Source organism: Fusarium venenatum (genome assembly GCF_020744135.1).
Source record: "Fusarium venenatum strain MPI-CAGE-CH-0201 chromosome Unknown EDB82scaffold_3, whole genome shotgun sequence".
In the NCBI taxonomy this organism is placed as follows: domain Eukaryota; kingdom Fungi; phylum Ascomycota; class Sordariomycetes; order Hypocreales; family Nectriaceae; genus Fusarium; species Fusarium venenatum.
The window spans coordinates 353552-377349 of record NW_027072131.1 but is presented as its reverse complement, the minus strand read 5'-3'; the positions used below and the strand labels follow the sequence as shown (position 1 = coordinate 377349).

At 46.2% G+C, this 23798-nt stretch overlaps 8 protein-coding genes across 8 annotated transcripts; all 8 read right to left on the bottom strand.

Annotated features, from left to right (window-relative positions):
• Window positions 1-615: 615 nt before the first annotated feature.
• On the bottom strand, window positions 616-2873 carry EDB82DRAFT_502786 (heterokaryon incompatibility protein-domain-containing protein). Its single transcript, XM_025726284.2, has one exon. It carries the CDS (start codon window positions 2842-2844, stop codon window positions 841-843), a length of 2004 nt encoding a protein of 667 aa, XP_025580866.1. The 5' UTR covers window positions 2845-2873; the 3' UTR covers window positions 616-840.
• A 3232-nt stretch (window positions 2874-6105) lies between these two features.
• Window positions 6106-6519, bottom strand: EDB82DRAFT_525977 (uncharacterized protein; the record flags this gene model as incomplete). The annotated part of the gene is made up of 1 exon (XM_025726282.1): window positions 6106-6519. One exon carries the CDS (start codon window positions 6517-6519, stop codon window positions 6106-6108), a length of 414 nt encoding a protein of 137 aa, XP_025580864.1.
• Window positions 6520-8291: 1772 nt separating this feature from the next.
• Window positions 8292-8684, bottom strand: EDB82DRAFT_476637 (uncharacterized protein; the record flags this gene model as incomplete). The annotated part of the gene is made up of 1 exon (XM_025726280.1): window positions 8292-8684. One exon carries the CDS (start codon window positions 8682-8684, stop codon window positions 8292-8294), a length of 393 nt encoding a protein of 130 aa, XP_025580862.1.
• A 1368-nt stretch (window positions 8685-10052) lies between these two features.
• EDB82DRAFT_202737 (carbon-nitrogen hydrolase) lies at window positions 10053-11590 on the bottom strand. Its single transcript, XM_025726279.2, has 3 exons — window positions 11135-11590; window positions 10908-11085; window positions 10053-10854 (listed from the first exon to the last, which is right to left on the bottom strand). Exons 1-3 carry the CDS (start codon window positions 11290-11292, stop codon window positions 10228-10230), a joined length of 963 nt encoding a protein of 320 aa, XP_025580861.1. The 5' UTR covers window positions 11293-11590; the 3' UTR covers window positions 10053-10227.
• Window positions 11591-11649: 59 nt separating this feature from the next.
• Window positions 11650-14322, bottom strand: EDB82DRAFT_462840 (fungal-specific transcription factor domain-containing protein). Its single transcript, XM_065607888.1, has 7 exons — window positions 14075-14322; window positions 13902-13984; window positions 12982-13851; window positions 12721-12927; window positions 12516-12671; window positions 12289-12466; window positions 11650-12236 (listed from the first exon to the last, which is right to left on the bottom strand). Exons 1-7 carry the CDS (start codon window positions 14174-14176, stop codon window positions 11829-11831), a joined length of 2004 nt encoding a protein of 667 aa, XP_065463744.1. The 5' UTR covers window positions 14177-14322; the 3' UTR covers window positions 11650-11828.
• Window positions 14323-14912: 590 nt separating this feature from the next.
• Window positions 14913-16253, bottom strand: EDB82DRAFT_502776 (aldoxime dehydratase). The gene has a single exon (XM_025726276.2). The coding sequence runs from the start codon at window positions 16167-16169 to the stop codon at window positions 15084-15086; it is 1086 nt and encodes a 361-aa protein (XP_025580859.1). The 5' UTR covers window positions 16170-16253; the 3' UTR covers window positions 14913-15083.
• Window positions 16254-19209: 2956 nt separating this feature from the next.
• On the bottom strand, window positions 19210-20197 carry EDB82DRAFT_502761 (uncharacterized protein). The gene has a single exon (XM_025726275.2). The coding sequence runs from the start codon at window positions 19933-19935 to the stop codon at window positions 19378-19380; it is 558 nt and encodes a 185-aa protein (XP_025580858.1). The 5' UTR covers window positions 19936-20197; the 3' UTR covers window positions 19210-19377.
• A 1387-nt stretch (window positions 20198-21584) lies between these two features.
• Window positions 21585-23441, bottom strand: EDB82DRAFT_502751 (uncharacterized protein). The gene has a single exon (XM_025726274.2). It carries the CDS (start codon window positions 23387-23389, stop codon window positions 21908-21910), a length of 1482 nt encoding a protein of 493 aa, XP_025580857.1. The 5' UTR covers window positions 23390-23441; the 3' UTR covers window positions 21585-21907.
• Between the last annotated feature and the right edge of the window lie 357 nt (window positions 23442-23798).

The following is a 23798-nucleotide window of genomic DNA, read 5'->3' as shown; positions in this document are numbered from 1 at the left end:
GAGCTTAGTATTTGCACTACCCCAGTGGTTAAGATGTAATGGTAAGAATGGAAACCTAATAGACTTAGAGCCTTTATGCGGATTACCTAAGAATACAACCCCAGCAAGACTGTCGATGAGGCTTGTGAGCTCCAGTTGGCATCTTTCCTGGCATTGCTCCTATGTAAGAAGCAACGCCTTGGCTCCAGTTAGCATTAATCCAAACTCCTACAAGAAACACTTTCTACCAGCTTCATAATTAGCCCACTAAAGCTGTGGCCGATCAAAATTCAAGTGCAATCTCGTCCCTAGTGAACGTATAGTTAGTAGCTCACTAGCCTATTTTCTTAATAGCTTGCATCCCCCTTCTTTCTGAATTCTATTAAAATGTCGAGAAACTGCATACTGTATTCATTTCAGTGCTTGTCCGATGCATTTAGCGCCGTCGTTAAATCGTGAAGAAAGGCGATGATGCGAACATTCTCCAATTGATATGGCGAAAACACCTTCAACCAATTTTCATCGGGCACCTTATGGGTCCAGGTCGTCTTAAGGTTTCAGTCTAGACCATGAATTGCAACTATACTATCTGGTAGTCAATCTTTACATGCCATTATGAATCAATCGGCACCACAGTAACGCAAGCGTTTAATTCTTTCCTTTAGGATTATGCATTTCTAACATCGGTTTCAGATTTCTAATTTAAAATTCAAAGACGTCCCTTCCGAGACGACCTACCTACATACAATGGAGACAAGATTGATAATTGGGCAGAGAGCTAAGACAAGAACTATGAACCCGTAGAAGGTACCAGTCCCTAACATATCTGCTTGTATTTCCCTGTGGTTGTAAACACTTTCCCTAAACAAGTTCGACTGTCGTTGTCTCTTGATCATGAGACCAGTAATCCGCGAATGGAAGGCGCACAAGTCCAATCCTAGTATACTCTTCAACATCCCCGACACGATTTCCAGTGGATCTCAGTATAAGCGCTGTTGCTACTTCCACTATTGACCCCCCTCTTAAATCCTTCGCGTGAGTCTCTACCGTCCCAACTAGCAGGCAAGGTTGGGGTTCGCTACGGATACTGGTGACATGCTTCTCGGCGTCGATGAATACGTGCTGATAAAGCCCTCGCTCTACCGCCTCGTTATAGCTTTCGGACATCTCTTCCCGCCACGGAGCAACACTATCAAAGTCCCTGAGAGCAAAGAGCTGTACTTCGGACAGGTTGATCATTTTCAAGCCACCACTGATGCGCATACTGGCACGCAAGATCTGACCCGAAACATCTGCTCCATCTGTCTCAGCTGACCATGACTCCACCTCGACCATTGTATCCCAGTAGACGTAACCATGTTGAAAGGAGAATGTCACAGGTCCTCCAGTAGACGCCCAACACCAAGACGGGAGGTTGAGGTTTGAGTTTTGACCCTCACCGTTTGGGCGGGACGTTCCATGAGTGAACCAAGTGAGGCCTTTTGCGATACTAGACTCCCAAATACCTGCGATATACTTCTGGGAAAGGCGGGTTTGAAGCCTTGAAGCGATGCCTGATAGAGCTGGAAGCCTATCACGAGCAAAAGTGAAGTCTGTGAGTGAATATAACTCAAGAAAATCGTACCACGCATCTATAATGCTGCGTTCATTGCAATTCTCCAAATCGTTGAACTCGGTGGGGAACGATCTCCCCATATAATCATATTTGCTTGGGATTGTGAGATGAGGTATTGCTTCAATAGCCTGGCACCCTTGGCATTCCCATGAAAGACAATTAGAACCAAAATGCAGAATTCGTTTCGAGAGAAGTCTCTCCTGGATAGCCCAACCTCTGGAGAGGAGCGGAGAATTGCGTATCTCGCTCTCCCAGAAGGGAATTGGCCGTTGAGTAACGAGGCGTCTATAAGTCTGTGAGAATATAAGAGGTTGAGAATTGAATTCCAAAGCCGGTCTGGGTAAAAACAGGCCTTGACTAGCCGACGTAGCGCCGGTCGCAGCAATTGTCAAAACAGAGTTTTCGTAGTAGTCACCAAACCTTCCTGCTTCGTAAGACCAATCGGTTTTATGCTGCTCATCGTTCGGTCCCTCGGATTGCAAGATGCATAATGCGTCAACCCACAGGTACCTAATCCCAAGCTTTCTTGTAAATATGATTGCGTCCTGTACAGTCTTTGCAAGACTATTCCAGGGAAGTGATGTAGTCATTTGATGGATATTGGACGCTGTAGTTTTTGCAAAGGTTGGATCAGAGCCCCATGCATAGCTCAATACAGCATATTCCATGTCTTGGACCGGTTGCTGAGGAACCAACAACTTGGGAATGCCTTGTCCATCGAGGGACCCAACATCAATAACTCTTGTTGGCAGGACTTTTGTCCTGTTTTGGGACCTTGAAGCCCTGCGGCAATTCATATGAGAATTATGACACTCGAGTATCCAGGTTCTGGCTAGCTCGGCCGCGTCTTGAAGACCCTCATTTGAACAAATATCCAGTATTGGCCTTTCAACTTGTGACCATGATGCATCAGGGGCTTCGCACCTGTCATCTCGCATCGCTAATGGTACTTCATTCCACACACCATCCTCACCGTAGCAGATCCTCAAATATGTATCTCCTCTGCCTTGATCCGCCCAACATATTCGTAAGTGAATGGCTTTTGTTTGGTAACGTAAATCCCACGAGATGCTGGTTCTGTAGAAAGAGCACTGGTAGATATTTCGACACAACTGACAGCCGTTTTGCGCCTTTTCCCGAAGAGCATGTATGTCGGAGGCAATAAGAACAGTAGGGTGTTCATTCTGACTCTTCGTTTCTTCAACCTCGTTAACGAATTTAGAGCACTCGATGCAAAGCGGTGTCGACATAGCGTTTAGATGGAGGACGCAAGATCTTTACCAACAGAATCGAAAACGAGCGGGGGAGGAGGCAATAATGATCGGATGGGCCCTTTGCATTGACACCCCACAATTGCACCCGACAAGGCATGATCTGCGAGCCAGTATGGGTGTTTCCACCAGGGCTGTGAGGTTATGGTGGGTGAGATTCATCCCTGTCATACAGAACCCCTAACGACTTGGCAATAAAGACACCGCCGTATTAAATGGCAAATAAGAGGCCAGGATGAATACTTGAGAAAGTTGAAGATTCATCATTATTTCCCCACACAGGTTCAGTTGAGAGAGTAAACGAAAGGCCATTCATTCAAAGTCCTTTTATGAAAATCACACAATACTATCGAATAACCCACCATGTACTCAATTATACATGAAGTCTCCGAGTATTGACAGCTCGACCCGCAAAGGATTATACTGCACAGTGCAACAGTAATTCAGAGATCTTGGGGGGTCTCGCAAGATGCCCCTACCGTAGTTCCACTATTGACAACTGAGTTATGCTTCATCACCAAACCATTCAACATAGCCTTGAAATTGTAGACGATACATAGGCGTTATCAACACATTTTTCACGTTCATCTCTCAATTATATCAAAATATTCGGCGAATCGTGATTTTCTTTACGACAGTTACTGCTTGAGTCGATGATTTGAGGCGTGCATCAAGCACGCAGGCGGCACGTGTATCGCATGCAATGTGCAAGAAGTTAGTTAAAAACAGAGTTTGATCTAACCCAATTGTTATATCCGACGAATGCGTTACCTGGCGCAACAAGATTGAGTTGGCATCAACATGCGTAGTTTACAGTTTGAGTGTTACTTAGATTCTCTAAACATCCCAAACTCACTTCAAGTATGTTTGACTTAGTCGGCAAGGCATTTTGGAGGAAAATGCAACAACTTGCAAGCTACCAATGGTTGTACTCAGCCATCTCTACAGGGGATAACAAATTAACATGTGTTGGTTAAACGGAGGGCAAAGAGAGTCGAAATGCAATTAAACCATCCTCTCGTTAAATAGTTTTAAATCTCAGTTCCATGTGTATTGTATTCAAATGCTACTATTCCTTTTAAGGATTCTTAACAATGACGAGTTGTTTTACCAAAAATGGTGGATACGAGCTTTAAAATTGACAATACTGTCACTGCTGTGATGAAACTATCGCCGAAGTCCTACCATTATCTCTCCTAAAAAAAATGACAGCATTCTGTCTGGTGCCAACAATCGCTCATGCTTTATGGCAGAGTCATAGTAGTTCAAAGATGCCGCCGGGATCTGTTTGGATGATGTTTTGCCCAAGTTTCATATTCGCAGCCATGTTTTCGTTTTTTTCCTTTAAACCATGTCGACTCTTGCTTAGTACTAACCTGAATTTATAAGAGTTGTGAATGTGACTGCTGTCTTGGTATGCGATTTAACTGTAGACCAATCCTTTTTGGATCCGTAATTGATTCACTCCTATTCTCTGTTCCCGGCTCATGTAACAATCGGCGCGTCCCTAAGAAGGGTTACTTCCTTTGGACAAGAACCACGTAACCTGGAGCATCCGGTGCTCTTACGCAATTTATCATCGATACCATAACAAAGAGCCACTGCATTGTGGGGAGCTTTTTTAACTTCAGCATCGGCCTCTAATATACAGTTCGAAATGCTCAACTGCATCATCCCAGAAGAAAATGCTGTAACTCTCCAATTATCAGTTCTTGCGAACCAGCTTCACAAATGAGGTACCTCTATGTTGCGAGTGACGAATGACGTTTCTTCTGGGTTGTAATCGAAGTAGTTTGGACATTCAGAGTAAATGGAGAAGGCTCGGGATTTAGTAAAAGAGCGTACAGAAAAACACATAAACAAAGTAAAAAGTAAGCAAAGTACCTATTTCTCCCTCCTACTCTAAAGTACTACGGATATCATGCCGCAATCAGAGATCATCCCGAAGGTAGTTGAAGGTGACAAGGTTATGAGGAACCGTATTATCAATGGAACCATTCGAGCTGAGCTCCTCCTTCACTGCCACTATCAACAGTTCATCCCAAAGAACCAACGCATTCTGTACCAGGCCTGGGCTTGGAGTATCTCATCCATTGTTTCCGTGTGCATTTGAATTAGATGCTCTTCAAACAATCGCAAAACAAACGGTAGTCATCCAAAGCCAATGGCAACGCCACCCCTAGTTCACCGCTGAGCGATTCGGGAGGACAGGCCAAAGTTAGAATTGAGGTGGAAGCTGTGGATAAGCCTGTTGAGATTGGACATGTGGAGGCGATAATGTTGTATTAGAGAACGTTTGCTCGTCTTTCCTACCATCGCACGTCTAATGTTTAAGAGATCGTTCCCGAAGGAGACACCTGCAAGGCTCAATTTATCCCTGGTGGTACGAAAGTCGGTTATTGAGCGCGGGGAATCTTTAGACGTGAGGATATCTGGGTTTCCGACGCTGGTGAGGTTCGTTCTGAGAAGGGCTAGAATTTGAACTTGGTCAGGTCGGAGCGATCATGGTCAATGAGGTCCAATGTGGTTCCTCGAAGCACGTTGACAAGAGTGAGCAAGGTGACTCAGACGAAGTAAGGGGTCTTTGAGAGGGAAGGCAAATTTTGGAGAGCTCCCCGGTCCTGAGCGGTAGTTCACCACTCCAGGTCAGTCTGGACGTCTCACTGAGCCATTTAATTGGCAGTGTGTACAAATATTGTATTGACCTTGCTTGACTAAACCATCGCCGCAGATTCCAAGTCGCTGTATTCCATTCCATGGCTACTATAGCTGCGTACTGGGAAAGAAGGTGTCAGTGAAGCTAAAATGCATATCATTCGTCTATCCTCCTTATTCTTCTCTTGTGGACTGAATATCGTGTCTGAAGTCGCGGTGAAGAATTGATGTTTGCCGATGAAGACAACTGAAATGTTGACCTCTAACGCTTGGGCATATAGAACCAGTAATTAATACTGGAAAGGCATTACTGAAAAGCCATGCCCCAGTCCACTTATTCTTTTTGGTGAAATTCGATTTGTGCGGACAGATTAACCTTTTTTCAGAGCATTAAGGAAACTGAGAAGGCGTAGGCGAAAGTCAAGAGATTAAGAAATTGAAACTCAAGGGGTAGTCAGAGAAAGATCACGAGACACGAGGCTGTATTAGGCCCGATGTTGCCAATCAAATAAAGCTCTTCATTAATACCCAGGTAAAAACTGTACGGATTGCCAACACTCTTCAACAAACAACAATTTCATACCACTATCTTCCCTCAATTTCCACCGTTCGGGTTTTCGTATCACTAGAATCAAAACCCGCAGCCCACTTCCAGTTGCACTCAGTTTCAGTGAAAAAAGTAATGTCACAGGTGACATTTGTTCCACACGTGACGTTCGACCGGCTCGACTGTCCGAAGCAGCGCTCTCCACCGTCAGTGTAAGACAAGTGGGCATTCCTTTTCGTCTCACTAAGACAGATTTCATCTATCCAGTCAAAGATGGTGGTCTGGCACCCATCGAGCTTCCCACCAATGGGGTGGGATGTGCCCTCAGTGTCCTGGTAGGTTAAAGAACGTTCTCCCGTACTCCAGATGACGGTCACCAACCTGGCTCCGGAACCACCAGCACCAACAACGCCGAGGAGGGAGACAAGAGCAAGAGCAAGACAAAGCTTCATTGTGACTACGGGAGCTAATTAGTTGTGGTGACGAGCTAATGCAGACAGGCATAACTTACAGAAGATGGAGGATCTTGCTGGTTGGGAGGATGTTCTGGGTTCGTGGCTGGTTTGAGTTCATGAAGGAATGATAGGACGGGTGCTGTAAAAACCAAGAAAGACGGGGGACACTAACATTTATACTAAATATTTCCGTCGACAGTAATGTGTATGAAAAAGGTTACTTTTGAGACTCTGACTTTTTTCATAAATCTGCATGGGCGACGGAAACCTTCACTGCTAAACTTTCACAGCCCCACCTCATAGAAATCAACACTCCTATCCTCTGATTCGCGGTCTGTGGCACAAGACTACTGTCAATACCAGATAAGAACAACTGAGTTTGAACTCAAAATGATTTTGTCTGTGGCTCCTAAGGCAAATGTCATGGTAGACGAAGTTTAAACTATTTGTCGCACATATAAGAGCATCGACTGCTCTGCATCAACCAAACAGTTCATCTTCCTTCGCTGTCTTCTATGCCCAATCATTCAACTCTGCCCCCCTGTTAGGCCCATGGCAAAAGATACCAACACCGTCAGTCCGGAACAAGTATAAACACAATATCCTCTTGCCGATTGTTGTAAAGATGAACGACATGCCAACACCATCCTCTACTACCCTTAAACGGCAACCCGTCAACAACCGAACATCTCCTCTTCTGCGTCTTCCAACCGAACTTTACTATTTGATATTCGATTATCTTGACCCGGTAGACAGTACATGTCTCGGGCTTACCTCCAAGAACCTCTATCCGATTTACCGCCGATACTTCAAATACCCGGTTCCACTGGATGCTTGTGGTGATATTCCAAAAACCGCTAAGTTATGGAAGGAACAATACTTTCGTCGTGGGCGAAAGGTGGAGTGTGCGAAATGTGGTAAGTTCAAATGTGTATTGCACTATCATATAAAGGAGTTCTTTGCTTCAGACCAACAGTACTGTTGCATTTGTCAAAAGTTCAAACATATGAGGAAAGACTGGGGCGAGGAATTATGTGCATGGCATTACCGTGTGTATACGAACATTTGGCCTCGGCTTTCTCTCGTTCCGCGCCACCATCGCAAAGCATACAAAAAGCAAAGTCATTTTCAGAACGGCATAATATATCTTAGCCACTTGTAAAAGTAAGTGTGTCCCAATCACAAATTACTAGGTTCGGTGTTGAAGGTCGGGAAATGTTGGCTTATTCGCAAAGCTAGAGGGTGGAAACATCACAAAAGACAGATAAGAATGACATTTGTGGTTGCATTCAGTCAGCAGAGGTTATAATGATGAAGCATTGAAAAGGATTGACAAAGCGGACTGATACACGTCTTGCGTTTGAACAGTACGTTTGTTGTTATTAGGTGAGGGTGATAAGGTAGAGTCAGTCAGCTCCAGGGACTGTACTGAGAATTAAAACAAGAAGCAATATTCAGGCTGGCAAGCTAAACTCCTTGATTACAGTCACTTCAATCCACGTAATTTACGCACCAGCAACGTATAAGTAAGTACTTTCTGTTGAGTCTGTATTCTACATAGCCAATGCTGCCAAATGTTTACGTGGCGAAGCTGTCCTTCGACTACATCAGGTACAATAATTACAAGATATCAAGCAATAGGTCTTGTTTCATTATTAAGGTAAGGACTGTATAAGTTGGTCGACCAGATACAAGACTCAACCCACGCCACCACTCTTCAGACGGGGAGTATTGGTCGTAGAGACCGTTGACTGTACACCCCCGATCCATTAAATGATGTTGTTGTCCACATCATCATCAATTTCAGGGTCAGCAAACCTCCAGTTACATCCGGATTCGGTCAATGTAGTGGTGGTGCAAGTAACGCCGGTTCCACACGGACTAGTCTTTGAGCTGGACTGTCTGAAGCAGCGCTTTGTGCCGTTCGGGTAAATTATGTGTGCCCTCTTCCTGGGCAGGTCAATGCAAACCTGCTTGATCCAGTCGTAACTAGTGCCCTTACAACCGTCGGTCCAGTTGCCGAGACCGTTAGCCTTGCCGGAAGTGTCATGATAAGTGGAGGTGCCAATTCCCATACTGCTGACGTGGGTAACGATTTTGGGCGTGGCAGCTTCAGCAATGCCAAGGATGGAGACGAGAGCGACGGCAAGATCAACCTTCATTTTGGCTGTATTTGACAGTCAGTCGTGATGATGGGTGGAGAACAAATTGCAGTCTGCTTACTGAAGTGGATAACTTTGATGTTTAAAAAGTGGTTTTAGGTTTGTAGTTAGTGTCAGTTGATGGGAGAGATCCTGAAGGGTTGAGAGAACCGAGGAAGACGTGGAAGACACTCTATTTTATATTCAGAATTCTCGTATGTTGGTTCGACTCGATGGCACAGCAACGTTGCTTGGACGACACAAGAGGGATTCAGCACACAATGGTTCAAAGTCAGGAGTCTAGGCTCTGACAGGCCCAGCCATATGCGTATGCGTGGCGAAGGAATGTCTTGCTTTGAGTAAAGGTAAATGCATAAGCACGGCGTCTTCAAATATTGAACCGGTCGGCCGCTGGTAACAAACGTCAATGAACTGTAAAGCCTTCTTGTGTCACGGAGATTTCACTTTGACGTTGGTAATTTCTGTACTCTACAAGATCGATACCAATTGTTCTGCTATCCATTGGAACACGCGACATCTGTTTGTTCTGGACCTATTAGGTACTTTTGCGTCACGACGAGGTTTCCAGGACAATAAGCTGTACCTTACTTCAAAACAGAATTCAGAGCCATATGTGCAAACAGTGAGGATATTTACCAGTATTTCTTACAATGTGATGCTTACATAGCAGGTTTACACGGACTTCATTGGTAACACGATAGGATTGCGGCGTTGTAAAGGAGTCGGTAACTACAGCCGCAATTCCGTCCCTGGTAGTAAATGTGAGTCTGGTTACAGTGGGTGCAAGCCAGTACCATACGTCCTCCGCAAAGGTTACCCGGTTCGTATCACTCGAGTAGCTGACATGATACGACTGGGATAAAATTATCCTGGTCAACCCCAATATGGTTCGATGCCCCGCATGCACCCACTGGGATTTTACCCGGATCCTACGGACAGGAACCAGATCCAAGAACAGAGATAGCCGAAGCTTATAATGAGGCTACTTGACAGTTTTCGGAAGATTATACGCATATTGTGATTCTAGATATCGGGACTTCGGGATGAGACAGCATGCTGAGCCGCAAGAGCGGAGAAATGCCATTGATCTTGGCTCCGGACCCCGTTACTCATGCTCGATAATCAAGGAGTGATACCAAGACGCATCAACAAAAGGCCAATTATACAACAGGTTATTGCATTCAGCAAAGTTGGGATAGACAAGAAATAATCCTACATCCGGTATTACCTGGCGGATTTCAATTCGACAGTCAAGTACGACGCGCCAAGGCATGAAAACCCACATAGAGTCCTCCCGAAACGAGTAACAACCGAACCGGCTCAATGCACATAATACGGAGTACCTAAGGTTGATCAAATTTGGAAAAGGGCCGAGTTTTCAGGTTCTATGTAATTGAGGTCTAGAATGCTTGGCTGTGTTGCCTCTGTAAGACTAAGAAACATCTAAGATATCACTCATTCCAAATGACACAAACATTTTCATCAAACTTGTCAATTAACAACTTGAAAACTATCCCAATATCCACCCCTGAAAACCACCAGCTCAAAGGTCGTTGGCGAAGAAAACAGGCTTCGCAGGATGGCGGTTGACTCTGAGGCTCAGCTGATCAGGTCGTGAGTAATGCCCCACAATGTCCAAGTTCTGCTTCGCCTTGTACTTCTCCTCCAAATTGATATCAGCGTACAAAATCCCCTCTACACCCGGGTCCAAAGCCTTCACAAGTTCCTTTCCAAAAGGTGAGAAAATCATGGTGAACCCGCCGCCGTTCTTCTTGGTGTAGTCAAAGCCTTTGACATTAGCTTTCTCGTGGTTCTCCTCAGTCAAGATCTGACTAGACAAGATGACGAAGCAGGCGCCTTCCATAGATACAATGTGGGAGAAGGCTTTGCAGCATTCGGGTGTGATATGGTAAGGCCAGTCTTCGTTGTTCTCTGGAAAGATGGATGGCCAGCTAGAGACGTGGATGTCGACGTCTTGAGAGTATTCGTAGTAGCGAAGAAGTGCCTGGGTGTGTTCCCAGCAGTTGAGGCCTGCTACCTTGCCGAACTTGGAAGGATACACATTGTTCAGGGATTCGCCTTGTCCGTCACCGTAAATGGCGCGTTCAACGTGCGTCGGCTTGATCTTTCGACGGTGGAGGACAATGGTACCGGTTTCGTCAATGAAAGACTGCCAATGTCAGAAAGAACTACGATAATCGTATACAGAAGAAGTGAACTGACCTGAGCAATGTAAAGAGTACCCTTGTATCTCTCACTATATCCCAAGACAACAAAAACACCTGCCTCACGGACAGCCGCTCGGATCTGGTCCATCTCGGGAGACTCCCTCTCAAGGGAGTTCTTGAAGTACTCGTTGACCCAAGCCGCGTTTTCGACAGGCGAATTGGCCCAAATGCTCCTAAGAATGAATAAGCTGATCTGCCCATGCTTCCAGACATTCGACGTACCATGGATAACCTGGAATGAATACTTCGGGGAACCCAATTACGTTGGCACCGTTGCTTGCGGCATCTTGAATGAGGCGGATGGATTTCTTGACACCACCTTGAAGGTCTTGCCAGACGGGTTCGGCTTGGATAGCGGCCACCTTGAGAGTCTTGGACATGTTGACGAACTGGGAGCTTGAAGAAGAAAGTTGAGATAGTAAGAATTGTGAGTGTAGGATTGTTGATCTGAATTGCTTCTGGGGACTTGTGATTACTGCCAGACAGCGGCTTTCATCGGTATTTATCTTGTGGTGGTCTGATCATGACATGATGTTATCTACGTATCTGGAAGAATGTTTCCCGGATGTGCTGATCCTCCAATTCGTCTTATCCGGGTATCAAGTTCCCACACGCTAATCTGGCCGGAATCGTGAAACCCGGAACAAACCCCTCTTTGATCTCAGACACAACGTGGCAGTTATCTCATCCATATCTCCGAAGTGCAGGGGATAGCGATTATACCAGATCTAATGTGCGGGGTAAATGACAACTGGGTACCTGCAGATACGAGTTTGTCACACATCACACGACAAGATGCGAATGCAACCTTGGGACCACAAGCGAAGGGAACACCAGTAGATTCACAGTACTAACCATCAGAGACTACTTATCCAATGAAGATTCGCATGAGACTACCAATACAATAATGCCAGTCTCAATGAAAGAAGCCAAGCGAAGATTCATCAAAGACCTGCCCATACTCCCATGACTCAAAGATATCATCAAGAGAAATCCCTTCCGTTGCCCCAATATGAGCCTGAGCAACTACTGGCACATCATCCATCTCATATCTCTCAAACTGCAACCGACTCTCCTCGGGAATCTCATCCGCCAAGCCATGTGCCCAAATGTCAATCTCCCACTCGAGAGCAAGTGACTGAATAGCCCGGATTGACCGATTCGCCCAATTCCAACTGACGTTAATACCATACAGTGCTACGATGCACGTAGTAAGACATCTCATGGCCTCGCTTCTTCCGACGTCTCCCGAGGACTTGATGTGGAGGAGATGGATGATGGAGGCTGTGAATGCTGGGTGCACTGCTGAGATGGGCACACGTTCCTATCGTTGTCAGCATTGAAGATCAAGATCAGATAAATACAAATGTACTCACTATTGTGTAGTTCTTTATGAAGATTTGTAAAATTCTGGCTATTCTGACTGCCGAGTCTTTGACTGACTTGGAGTGGATATCACCACCTTCAGGGTCATAGAAGATGGAGTTCTTCCCAGGATTGAGAAGTTGGAAGAAAGGTCGATGAAGAAGCAGGATAGTGTGGTGGTATTGTATACTGAAACATGTGTCAGCATGGACAGTATCATATGATGGAGAGTACTCACTGAAATTGGTAGACATAGGGAGGAGAGCACTGCAGACTCGAGTTGGAGATCTTCAAGCTTTTGGGCAGTCGATCAAACAATCCCACAGCTTCCAGGTGGGCCTTCATCACTCGATCTTCACGTTCCTTATCCGTCCATGCATATCTCTGAGCGTACCTATGGTCTGTCAGCCTCGTTGGTAAGCTACACGGTTAAGTGAACTTACAACTGGTCAATGACTTCAGAGGTGATCATCAGTAAATCGCAAGTATACATTGCGTTTTCGTTGATGTGAGGAGTAGGCCAAGGAGTCGATGACCGTAGTTGGGCCTCTGTGAGTAATGGGCTGTCTGGTACCAGTCCCTTCGGTTTGGTTGTCGTGATGTTGTATTCCTGGATACTGGCGGGTCTCCCCATTCCAAGACAATAGAGCCTTTGAGAGAATCAGTGGACATGTCGTGAAAGATGCATCGAATGTGGGACTTACTTGTCAAGGATGTAGATTCCCCAGAACGTAACTGTCCGTGCTTCCACATCATCTTCAGTGATCATGCTCTTGACTGCATACGATGAACAATCACAGTGGAGTCCCAGGTTCATAGCCATCCTCGACGCCATTCCAATATACATGAACCCCAGACCTTCGTTGTCGATGCAAGCCCAGTAAAGACCGAGTAGAGCTGCAGCTTGAACCGTCGTAGTGGTCGGGGCCTCATACTCATGGTGGAGCATGGTTCTAGCTTGAGCAGCAAATGCTTCTCCAGCTGTGTTGGCGTCATTGGGGTCAGTTCTAAGCTCCAGTCTTCGAGAGTACCTGGAAGAAAACGCCAGCATGGAAAAGAGAAGAAGTGGCGTGCAGTATCGATCAACATGATCCACATACAAGTCCCTAACAAACAGTTCTCTGGGGACGATGTACTGCCAAGAGTTCTGCCACCTCCAATACAAAGTAAGTAGTTCATCACGGAGCTCATCCGACGGTTCAAAGTAACCGGGCATTGCCCGTGCTGCTTCAATACCTCGGTTACGCGCCTTAAGTGATGAAGGGATCTTGATGGAGTGGTTCTGAATGAGGGAAAAGTTACTGGACGCGCCAAAATAGCGCAACTCTCCAGTCTCACCAAGAGTGAAACATCCAAGTGAATTGGCCAATTCATCCATCACATCACCCGTTGACTCAACGAGTGCAGGGCTCTGCGATGGGTCCGTGGTGGCTGGCGCCGCTTCATCGTCATTGGGACCACAATTATCGATGGACTCTGGTGACTCCGGATGTTTGTTAGCCAGCATAGCGAGCTGCTTCTCCAAGCTAGCGACTCGGGCCTCCAATGCGGTTATGTAAGCATTAGTGTGGCGTCTGATGTGACTGTCAGCATTCGGGTAAGACTGGGTACCGGATGTACACACTTCCTGTTGCTTTCGGCCTGGGTATATTCACAGTCTTGGCCTCGGTCACCACAGGCGCTGCACCGCGGCTGACTTCCGTCGCACTACCTCGGATAGACGAGTTAGAAGCCGATACGTTCATGGGATGTGCAGCATCGGACGATAAGCACATGGATCTTGCATCGGATTGTTACCTTTGTCCTCTTGACTCTGCATCCATTGCATGCCAGAGATGCCCTCTTCCTAGGGTTCGGGTTCTGTGGGGTTTCTTTGACACGTGGGTTTGGATCAGACATGATGATTGCGAGATTCAGATATGATGTGGTGTCAGTTGGAGTATACTATCGATTTGGTTCAAGCGTATGACGGTGAGAATTGAGGTGAAGTCAGAGTCAATGAAAAATCCCCCACTGTTGTTTCTAAACGAGAGATCAGGACAAGTCTATGGGTGATAGCTTATCGAGTCCAACAAAACTAAGGTTCGGGGCTAACACATATCGAGTTGGTATGATGGAGCTGCTGGGTGATCCCCTCACTTCTCTAACCTGATTGAGAGGAGAACTGTCAAAGCGTCAGGTACCGTTGTGTGTCGTCTGTGTCTTGAACCACACAACGCCCGTAGACAAACTCCATCTTGACCGTATATCCAATCGGTTAACTATGGGCCACCTACACAGAGATTCCCATGAGTTAAATTTCCAATCTAAGTAAGAATGAACTTCTACCGTAGGTACAATCTCCCCTCCTGATCTGAAGCGCACTCAATTGAGAACATGGTGCCCAGTCTAGAGCCTCAGAGTCGTAACCCTTGTCGGAAATATGGAGAGACATGGGTCTGTCTCCAAACTCATACTAGTCATTTCGGTAGTTCGAACTCCACCCCGCCTGGATAACAGTTATCCGGACGGACTGTCCAATCAACTTTGTTTGTCATTTGGCCAGGCCCGTCACAATAACACGGGGACTCGAACCGGACAAGACAGAAATATCAGCACGATTTTGGGCGATGGACACACTCAAACATATCAATTATTTGTGTCACTCCCTCAATCAATATCAGATTTTATGCGACGCGACTCACCGTAAAACGTCAAATTTGTTCTTCATGCACGTCGTATTCAAAGAGCGATTATCTTACAAATGCCGAGAAGCTGATACGTGTTTTCCCATCAATCAATTGTAGATCTTGATGCCTAATCTAATCTACCATTCTATGGGCTTCGATTCTATAGGGTTGTCGAAAAACGACGGCAACTTCGAAGCCTCCACCGCTTCAACGTTGAAGAACTGACCCTTGTCAAGCTTCAAAAATCCCGTGTTCTCATAGCATCCCACATACTCCGCATCAATCTCATCTTTCTTGAGAATACCAAGATCCACCCATAACAAAAGATCCCCGCCTTCCATCTCTCCACCAGGTCCATACGCTTTCATGAAATTGCGGCGAAGCGTTACGTGGGTCTTGTCGTAACGTCCCATGTGTTCCATCTTGGAGATATCCTGCCATATCAGAATCTGGGCCTGGCGAAGGTAGTCAAGTCCGGGGAAGACGCCGCTTTGTGAGTTCGCTCCGAGTTTCTTCTCTACTCCGAAGCCGTGGCATGCCCTTGCGATGACCATGCCTTGCTCGGGGCCAGCTGTGACAACTTTGGTGACCCATTCCTTTGTCAGGCCGTCGAAGTTTTCATTCCAGTAATCGCGCTCTCGTTCCTCCATGGCATCGTAGACCTGGCCTTCGACAACCATGCAAAGGTTATCAGGGAAGTCGGTGATCTTGACTCTACCGGGCCGTATCTTTTCGGAAACGGGTTGCTGATTCGCGTAGGTCGGTAGTGGGGAACTGAAGGTGTCACCTTCAAAGTCAGGGGTCATTCGAGAACGGTAAGCTCCCCAGTACCCGGTCTTGGTGGTGAGCGGTGACAAGCTTCCGCAATGACCAAACCCATATGGACCCTTGCCAGTACCCTCATACATGGCTCGAGTGGCAGGAAGGCTGAATGTCTCTCTCCAAAAGCCTGCATCGTCCGGGAGTGATGCCCAGAAGGATGAGGTTTCAGCTTTCTCCCACCACTGTTTAAACTTTTGAGGCGACTCCCAATAGCTCATCCAAATCTTCGATGGGAGGTCGTTTTGTTCCAGATGTTCAACAAAGATGGCATCTTGGTCGATTAGCTTGTCAAAGCTTTCGATGAGCTTAGATTTGGCAGCATCTGGCGCCTCAGCGTGGTATTGGCAACCGAAGACGGAGACAGTAAAGTGATGAGCCGTAGGAAAACGTGAACGAAGCATATTGAATTGTTTCACAGGGACGTAGATGTTACTCTTCAGGGAGGCTACGATGATGATGTCTATATATAAGCTCCGTGATAATTCCCCGCCTTGTGTTCTGTGATACGTGTTTCTGAAAGCCGATAGCCATTCACCTCCACCTGGTTCTCCAAGCTTCACCGGCTCGGATACGTGTTATCCTAAAACTTTAAACACTGGATCTTTGGAAAACGTAGACATTGATGAGTCTGGATAATAAATATCCGGAAGGGCAGGGGTCCCGCGAAATCCACTATTTGTTAGTGCGACAAGTCAAGGGACCAATTAAGCAAAATGTATTGTAAGTCTGACCCCTCTGGACAAGGGTCTTTGACTTCGAATATGTTGGGGATGTGAAAGGATTTTGGAGAACAGGCATGAGTTGTCGCATTCACTGGCGAAAAGCAACTCAAAGGATGGGGAGAGTCTGACTCGAGTAGCGTCAAGTTATGTGCCGGATAGATCCCTGTGAGACATTAAGTCTTGGAAGCGTTCAGAGCGGCGGTAACGGCTTGCGGTCTAAGCCTTAGATCCAGGTGGTGGGACGACGGTAGGGCTATAGCGTCAAAACTAAGGTAGGCTGTCAAACCATATATTGGTCACTTCTGTGTTTCATTTGGGCTTGCTGACAGATGGAAAATGGGCTTTTGCTGATTTGTTCTGCCCCCTAGAGAATTACTAACTGAGGTTGTTCTTGGAAGTCCTCTGAAATATGTCCGTTTATGGCACCACGCTACCATCATTCAACTCTCTGAAATGTATAGTAGATATCATTGCGAGAGCGATGTAGGCATAGATCTCTGACCAGTCAGTCGTAGTGACTGAGCCAGATTGGAGATCATGTTGCTGTTGTTTAAGGAACAATATCCACCCTCCATAATGTAACCGTCTCTCAGATGAACATCGTAATAAAGGAAGAACGGACCTCATGGAGTCCCCAGCTAGCCTTTTTTTTAGCTTTTCTGATCTTCCGATTTCCGCATGACTATCGTCCATCTGTTTTCCCCTGCGTCATGGCGTGACTTCCACGTAGATGGTGCTGTGGGAACTGGCTGCTTAGACCTTATTGCCGATGGATGATGGTGCAGTCCCCATGACACCTTTGAGGCTCTAGTAGCCCGATCCTCACTGCCTTCTGCATGAACCTTGCATTTTCGAGTAGTCGCGGGGTTAGTGTCTATGTTTGAGTTGGATCCGCTCTACGCATGGACGACCTAGGTGGAAGTTAACTCACCATCCCCAGTGTCAGCTACTCTCCCCTGCATATGCAATGCAACTTCGATATACTTTATATCCTGTCAGGATTAAAGCACCTGACCCTGTTCAAGCCTAATATGCCACAAATCTTCCGATTCGCAAACCCAGGGTTGTCACCTACATCCTCAGGGTGTCTGATATAGGTAAACACCGAATTATACCGGAAAAGGAAATAAGAGAAGCGAGGACCAGGCATCAGTAGCCTCGTGAATGTAACACTTTTTCTCAGAGGGCCATCACAAGTAAACAGAACGGACACTCAGCAAAAGACACGCAGTATCCAACCACCGCATTAGGTATTCCGACCCGATATCTACGCACCACCTGCAATTCAGCCAATTTTGAAGAATGCTAAACCTCAAAACTCCACCCGAGAGAAGGTTGACTCAAGATGTTCTGAACTTCTTCCCTATATCTATCCAGTTTGGGCGCATAAGTCTGTCTGTCTACTGGCTGCTGGTCCTTCATTGTAGTCAATCGGGTCTCCCCAGGCCGCTAAATAATAAGATGACAGCGACAGACTATATGCATTACATAGATTTTGCATTGGATGCGTCTAATACTCGTAACTAGACAGATTAATAGGTGTCTTGCCGACTGTACGCCAGAACGTGTGGTCAACTTGGGTATAGCAGTTGATCACGTGCGATTGATCGGGTGACTAAGCTCAGAATTAACGCGAGCGATGGCAATTTGACGCGCCTGCGACCAAACCAGGGCTCCTCCCAATTGACCAACTCAATTAAAAATAAATAAAGCCCAATTAAAAGGTAGATTGAGTTGCAAGGGAAAAAGGCGCATCAAAAGCCGACGTTGACTAACAGCTACTTTGTGCAAACATTAAAGACCGTGCACTATTCACATGTCGAACAACTGGCGACTGCGTAGAGATGCGCTAGGCGACGCTGCTAACAATCCATCGACTCTCAATTAACCACCAACTTAACTTAAAATAAATTACACCCGACCAATCAATCAATTAAGATACGGCGATAAAAACGCGCAAGTAAAAAAAAAGAGCGTATTCTTCCAATTAATGCGTAAAAACATCGAAGACCGTACGGTTCGCATTTGCGACAACTGTAAATAGTGAACAGCCGCCTGGGGAAGCTGGGAAGACTATTGACAATCTGTGAGCTTCAAATTGACCAACACAATCAAAAAATAATTAAAGCCCGACGAACAGGGGAATTGAAGTACGAACGAAAGATGCGCATGAAAAAAAAAACAATACTATCTTGCAATTATTGCCCAAAGACGTGCATACCTAATTCGTGTTTAGAACAACTATCAACCGCCTAGAGACGCCGGGCAAGCCTGCTAACAATCCACCCGCTCTTAATTGACCAAGGCTATTAAAAATAAATCACGTCCGATTAATCGGTCAATCAAAATGCGACGAAAAGATGCACATTAAAAAACCGACGCATTTTTGCAACTGCTGCGTAAAACGTGCTTGATCCATGTTTGGAACAACTGTCGACCGCCTAAACGCTGGAGGATGCTGTTAGAGTTCGGCCGTCCGCCCGGAAGAACCAACTCCATGGATTGAGGCTTCAATTGGCGTTGATGGATCCTCGCTTCCAGAACTTTGACCATGCGGACCCCTAATGACGTGCATTTACTTCGATCACGGTTGCAATGGAATGGGGAGAGACAAATGCTCAGGCCCGCCAATTAATTCACTGATGGAGACAGTGGAAACGTTTGGTCGTAGCCGAGGCACGGTCGCGACGAGAGACAGGGCACGGTCGGGCAAAGTCAATTAATTAATTCATGGGACAACATCAATTAAGTACGTATTAAATAAATGTTCAATTGTTTTATCGCCAACTGCGAATACATAGATAATTATAGAACCCCCTCCTAATTATTGACAAGATGTAGAATGATGGAAACCGCAGAGAAAAGACGCAAACTTAATTGACGAGTCTTACAGCTGGAAAGCACCAGCAGCGAAGGAGGAGAAGAGCAGAGCACCGATGGCAAGACCAACAGTGCTGATACCGCTCTTGGGCGCCAAAGAAGGAGCAGCGTTACCAGTCTCGGAAGAGGTCTCACTGCTGGAAGAAGCAGTGCCGGTAGCTGTGCCAGAAGAAGCAGCAGAAGAGCTATCCTCATCATCACCATCCTTGTCATCATCGTCCTTGCTAGAAACAACGCTCGCCTGGGCGGTAGCGGGGACATCGGCGTCCTTGGTCTTTGTGGTCTTCTTGCTACCGCTGCAGAAAACGTCGGCGTCGGCAGCGCCCTCACTGAAGAGGCACTTGGAGAGTTCGCCGATGGTCTGGTCGAGGGCGACACAGTAGATGCCGCAGTTGTCGTAGTAGCTAACAATCTTTGCGTCGCCACAGCACTTCTCCATCATGGTGAGGTATTCATCCTTGTAGGGCAGGGCGCAGGTGTTGTCTTGGTTGGGCTGGTTGAAGAGCTGAGCAGCGCAGGCGGTGCTGGCGCTGGGGGCCGAAGCGGAGCTGACGGTGGTGGACATTTTGACGTGTGATTGATTGCGATGAATTAAATTAGGTAGATTAAAAGCGACCGTAGGAAGAAAGAATTAACGAATGTCGGTTGTTAATTGGAAATGCGATGGTAGAGAGAAAGAGGAAGGGAGGAAAGAAAAACAGTACGCGTCGGCTACCAGCACAAGCGAAATAATGGATTGTTCGCTTCCAGGGTGGTTCCAGGCCTCGGGCAGCGCATTAAGGGGTTAATCCGGGGTCAACCAGCCTATCATGGTCCGTGAAAGCGACTCCAAATTTAGAATCCCTCGTATCACTTCTAGGATGTGGGAACACGCCAAGGGGAAAAGGATCCAGTTGCCAGGCAACTTGGGGAAAGGATCAGAGTCTGTGAGATTTTGGTACAACGGTTACTGCACGCGGATATAAGACGAGTCTGGCTGGTGTTGTTTGTCGCAAGAGACAATGGGCAATGATTACGATTACAAAAGGAAGTTTGGATGATGCAGATCAATTGACTGAATATTCTCAAATTATTTTGCTTATTGTAATGAGTAAGATAAACTAACATGCCCAGCCGTATAGCTCTTGTTGAGACCAAGATCGGATCAGATGTTGGGAAATTGATTGCGTCATGCACGGACGTTGAAATTTTGTGAGACTCCACGCAAGCTTAATTGAATTGAAATCTTGACGGTTCAATTAATTACTGCCATCAACAACATAATAAAAAATGCCAACAAGCACCAAGACATCTTGTGAATAAGACAAAAAGTCCAAATGCAGTATGGCTACAATAAATCTCGTGCGCATTTGAGAAAAACGCGAATCTGTGTCAATAACCGACCGCGGGCGGAGATTTGAGTGATTCTGCTCTGTCGTTGTAGGGTAGCAAACTGAGGAACAAGGCCCGCTCTTGACATCAGACAGCCAATCATACCCAGGTGCAGCTCAATTGACGATATGAGCAAGTTACGAAGATTATGTGTCATAAGAATCACTCATCAGTTTATCCGTTGTCTATTGGTACGGTCTTTTCTTCCAAAACGATCAATTGCTTCAGTTTCCCAAGACGTGACCGTGGAAAAAGACGCGGCCTTGTTCCCCTGTGGGGCTTACAGGGCATCTCCCATTGAACTTTCCAATATGGTTTAGTGCTGTCTCCAATTCGCGAATCGCGCACTGGGAGAGTTCACTCACTGGGGCAAAAGTGCGCCGACTGATGGAATTGCCACAGAGCCTCATCTCAGCGAGGCAACGGTTTGACTTCTCACCACAATTAAATTGAACACCTTGAATGCAGCATTGACTGGAAAAAATAACTTTATCGCATGCTCTTTTATCCTCTGTTTAGACTTAACTCTGGATACAATTTTCGAGTATTTTCGAGAAATACTGACAACGTGTAGCATTGACAGCAAAATCTGGCGCGTCGATTGCTGGTCACGTGCAATGAGAGCAGCTCTCAAGTGTGGTGCTTCCACCACCTAAGCCACTACGGGATAAAGTGAATTTTACCCTGCGTGTAGACGTCAGAAGAAATAGCTTAAGAATATAGTCCACATGAAACTGAGTTTGATATTGTGGATGAATGGTATGAGGAGAGGCAGAAGGAGCTCAATAGAATCAGCAAGTTTTTATAGAGGAAGCCGCCATATCCGGTGCCTTGAGAGAAGGTGTCTACTCTTGCTCTTACTGAGTTTTATTACACTGCTTGTCTGATGAAGTTGTCGTGATGTTGTTTGTGATTCTCTGCTGTGGTGCAAATGATGACATAAATTGATGAGAGTGTGAAGACACTAATTACGTATAAGAGTTGCGCAACCGAGCTACATAGCTAACGAATCAGACTACCCTCGTACCTTTGTATTCAACCTTGCTGTTCTCATGGTCAGTATTAGACCCTACAGCTGCACTAACACACCTGCTAGTTTCGTTACTTGCGATTATTAGGACACAGTATATACTCACCGTCAGAACATCTAAGCTGTATCCTCACTCTCACTCTCTAAAGGCCTCCAACTTGGTCTTCCCATAATGTAAGCTCCAAGCCCAGAGTGAGTCAACAACAAGAATATCACCAAAACTAAAAACAAGACTTCCCCCAAAAACAAACTTGTAATACCACCATGCATTGCCATTATTCAAGTCAACCACCTGACATACAATAGCCCATGGAAGCACATAAAGCAGATTGCTCGCGAGACTCTGATAAAGATACCATCTCGGTCGCGTCGCAACAAGGATAGCGGCAAGCTGTGTAGACATGGCGTAAAAGACATAGCACCAGTCCAGACTCCGCCACATGTATGCTGTCACTTCGGCTACCTCATCTGAGCCGCTGATGTATAACGCAAAGGGCTTGGCGCCGAAGAGAGTGAGGAAAATTGCTATGGGGACTTCGAAGATGATTGCGAGTGTCAAGGACCGAAGCGCTGGTTGTACGATACCCTGCAAATCTTTAAGTGAAGCGCGAGGCTTTCGTGTGTTGATGTCCACTCGTTTTCTCCAGTCTCCCCAGTTATGCCCGATGAACTGCAAAGCTGTGGCTTCCAACGCTTGCACGGGTACCATGATTAATCCCCAGCGGATGGTGTTGAAAACACCCCAAGCTGTAGCATACACAGCGCCGAGGGCAACGATGGTGCTGACAAGCCAAAGATACAATGCATTCCTAACAGCCGACTCGGTGAAGAATATTAAACCAGGTGGGAGAAGAATCTTGAGACAGTCGAAACTTGGTCGCAGCTTTGTCTCTTGGGGATCATGTGGTGTATGCTTGACAAAAGACCATGTGTTGGACCACAAGAAATAAACAAGGCCAGCGATAGCTGCGACAAGGTTGCAGACCAACTGTATAGTGCCTTGCATGTTGACAGTGGGTGTGAAGGAACCAACATGAAAGCGAGAGATGATAAGGAAATCGAGGATGATGTTGACGGCGAATTTAACAGTGCTGATAGCCAAAGGGATATCGGGTTTATCCAAAGCTCTTGTCGATGTAGAAACAGCCGTCTCCAATGTTCCGGCCAAGACAGTGAACGAAGTGATTCGTACATAAGTCAGACTCACATCTCTTACTTCGACTGGGACAAAACTCTTTGAGAAAGAAGATGCCGCGCCTAGAAAGATAATGCTCAGAAGTAGACCAATGGCTGTTTGAAACGCAATTAAAGTATGAGTCAGCTGTAAACGTTTGTCCAGTGACCTCGATGCTTTATCGCCAATGATAACCCAAGCAGCTCGAGGTAACCCTTCATTCACAGCTTCAGAAGCCGTGTTCATGTATGTAAACGCATCGGTCAACACAACCATTGACGAGTCAATGTTCGCGACCCATAGCTTAGACAGTGTGCCATAGAGAGCGGGAAGGATGAATGATGCGAGATTGAAGAGTAGAGAGCCCGTGTAGTGTGTACGGTGAAAGGCCGATGGCGAGACCAGGAGGCGGACACGTCGGGTGATGCTGTTGAAGATCTTCATGCTGATAGTCTTCAAGGGTTTTAATCCTTTTGATGGGGAAGGTTGAAGGATGTAACAGCGGGGAAGTGTGATTGTGTTCTGTTGATGGGAACAGTTGGAGTTACCCCTCGTCAGGTGGTCGGCCTCCCACATGAGCAGCGATACCACGAACGGTAAAAGTAGGAGAGAAATTCTGTTTTGCGGGATAAAAAACAAACTCAAGCAAGTCTTCAAAAAAACTCTCAAGTCGGATTTGGATGCATGACAAAACTGCTGTCCTTCAAGTACCGTACATTTCCACGAAATTGAACGGCCGTAACAAGCCCAAGGCAAGTTATCGGGCTTCACTGTATTGATCACTTATGTATACTATCTAGACCTAATGATGAAGGAAATAAAGTACTTTATTGATCTATTTAACCTGACATAC

Bases quoted from the DNA above. Each gene is read 5' to 3' on its own strand.
- EDB82DRAFT_502786 (XM_025726284.2), bottom strand. From the start codon at position 2,844: ATGTCGACACCGCTTTGCATCGAGTGCTCTAAATTCGTTAACGAGGTT.
- EDB82DRAFT_202737 (XM_025726279.2), bottom strand. From the start codon at position 11,292: ATGTCCAAGACTCTCAAGGTGGCCGCTATCCAAGCCGAACCCGTCTGG. The intron at 11,086-11,134 runs GTACGTCGAATG...ATTCATTCTTAG, and splicing joins TTCATTCCAGGTTATCCATG to GAGCATTTGGGCCAATTCGC. The intron at 10,855-10,907 runs GTCAGTTCACTT...TGACATTGGCAG, and splicing joins GTACTCTTTACATTGCTCAG to TCTTTCATTGACGAAACCGG.
- EDB82DRAFT_462840 (XM_065607888.1), bottom strand. From the start codon at position 14,176: ATGTCTGATCCAAACCCACGTGTCAAAGAAACCCCACAGAACCCGAAC. The intron at 12,928-12,981 runs GTAAGTCCCACA...ATTCTCTCAAAG, and splicing joins GGAATCTACATCCTTGACAA to GCTCTATTGTCTTGGAATGG. The intron at 12,467-12,515 runs GTGAGTACTCTC...CACATGTTTCAG, and splicing joins CCCTATGTCTACCAATTTCA to TATACAATACCACCACACTA.
- EDB82DRAFT_502776 (XM_025726276.2), bottom strand. From the start codon at position 16,169: ATGCTTCGTTCACGTTTTCCTACGGCTCATCACTTTACTGTCTCCGTC.
- EDB82DRAFT_502761 (XM_025726275.2), bottom strand. From the start codon at position 19,935: ATGTCCACCACCGTCAGCTCCGCTTCGGCCCCCAGCGCCAGCACCGCC.
- EDB82DRAFT_502751 (XM_025726274.2), bottom strand. From the start codon at position 23,389: ATGAAGATCTTCAACAGCATCACCCGACGTGTCCGCCTCCTGGTCTCG.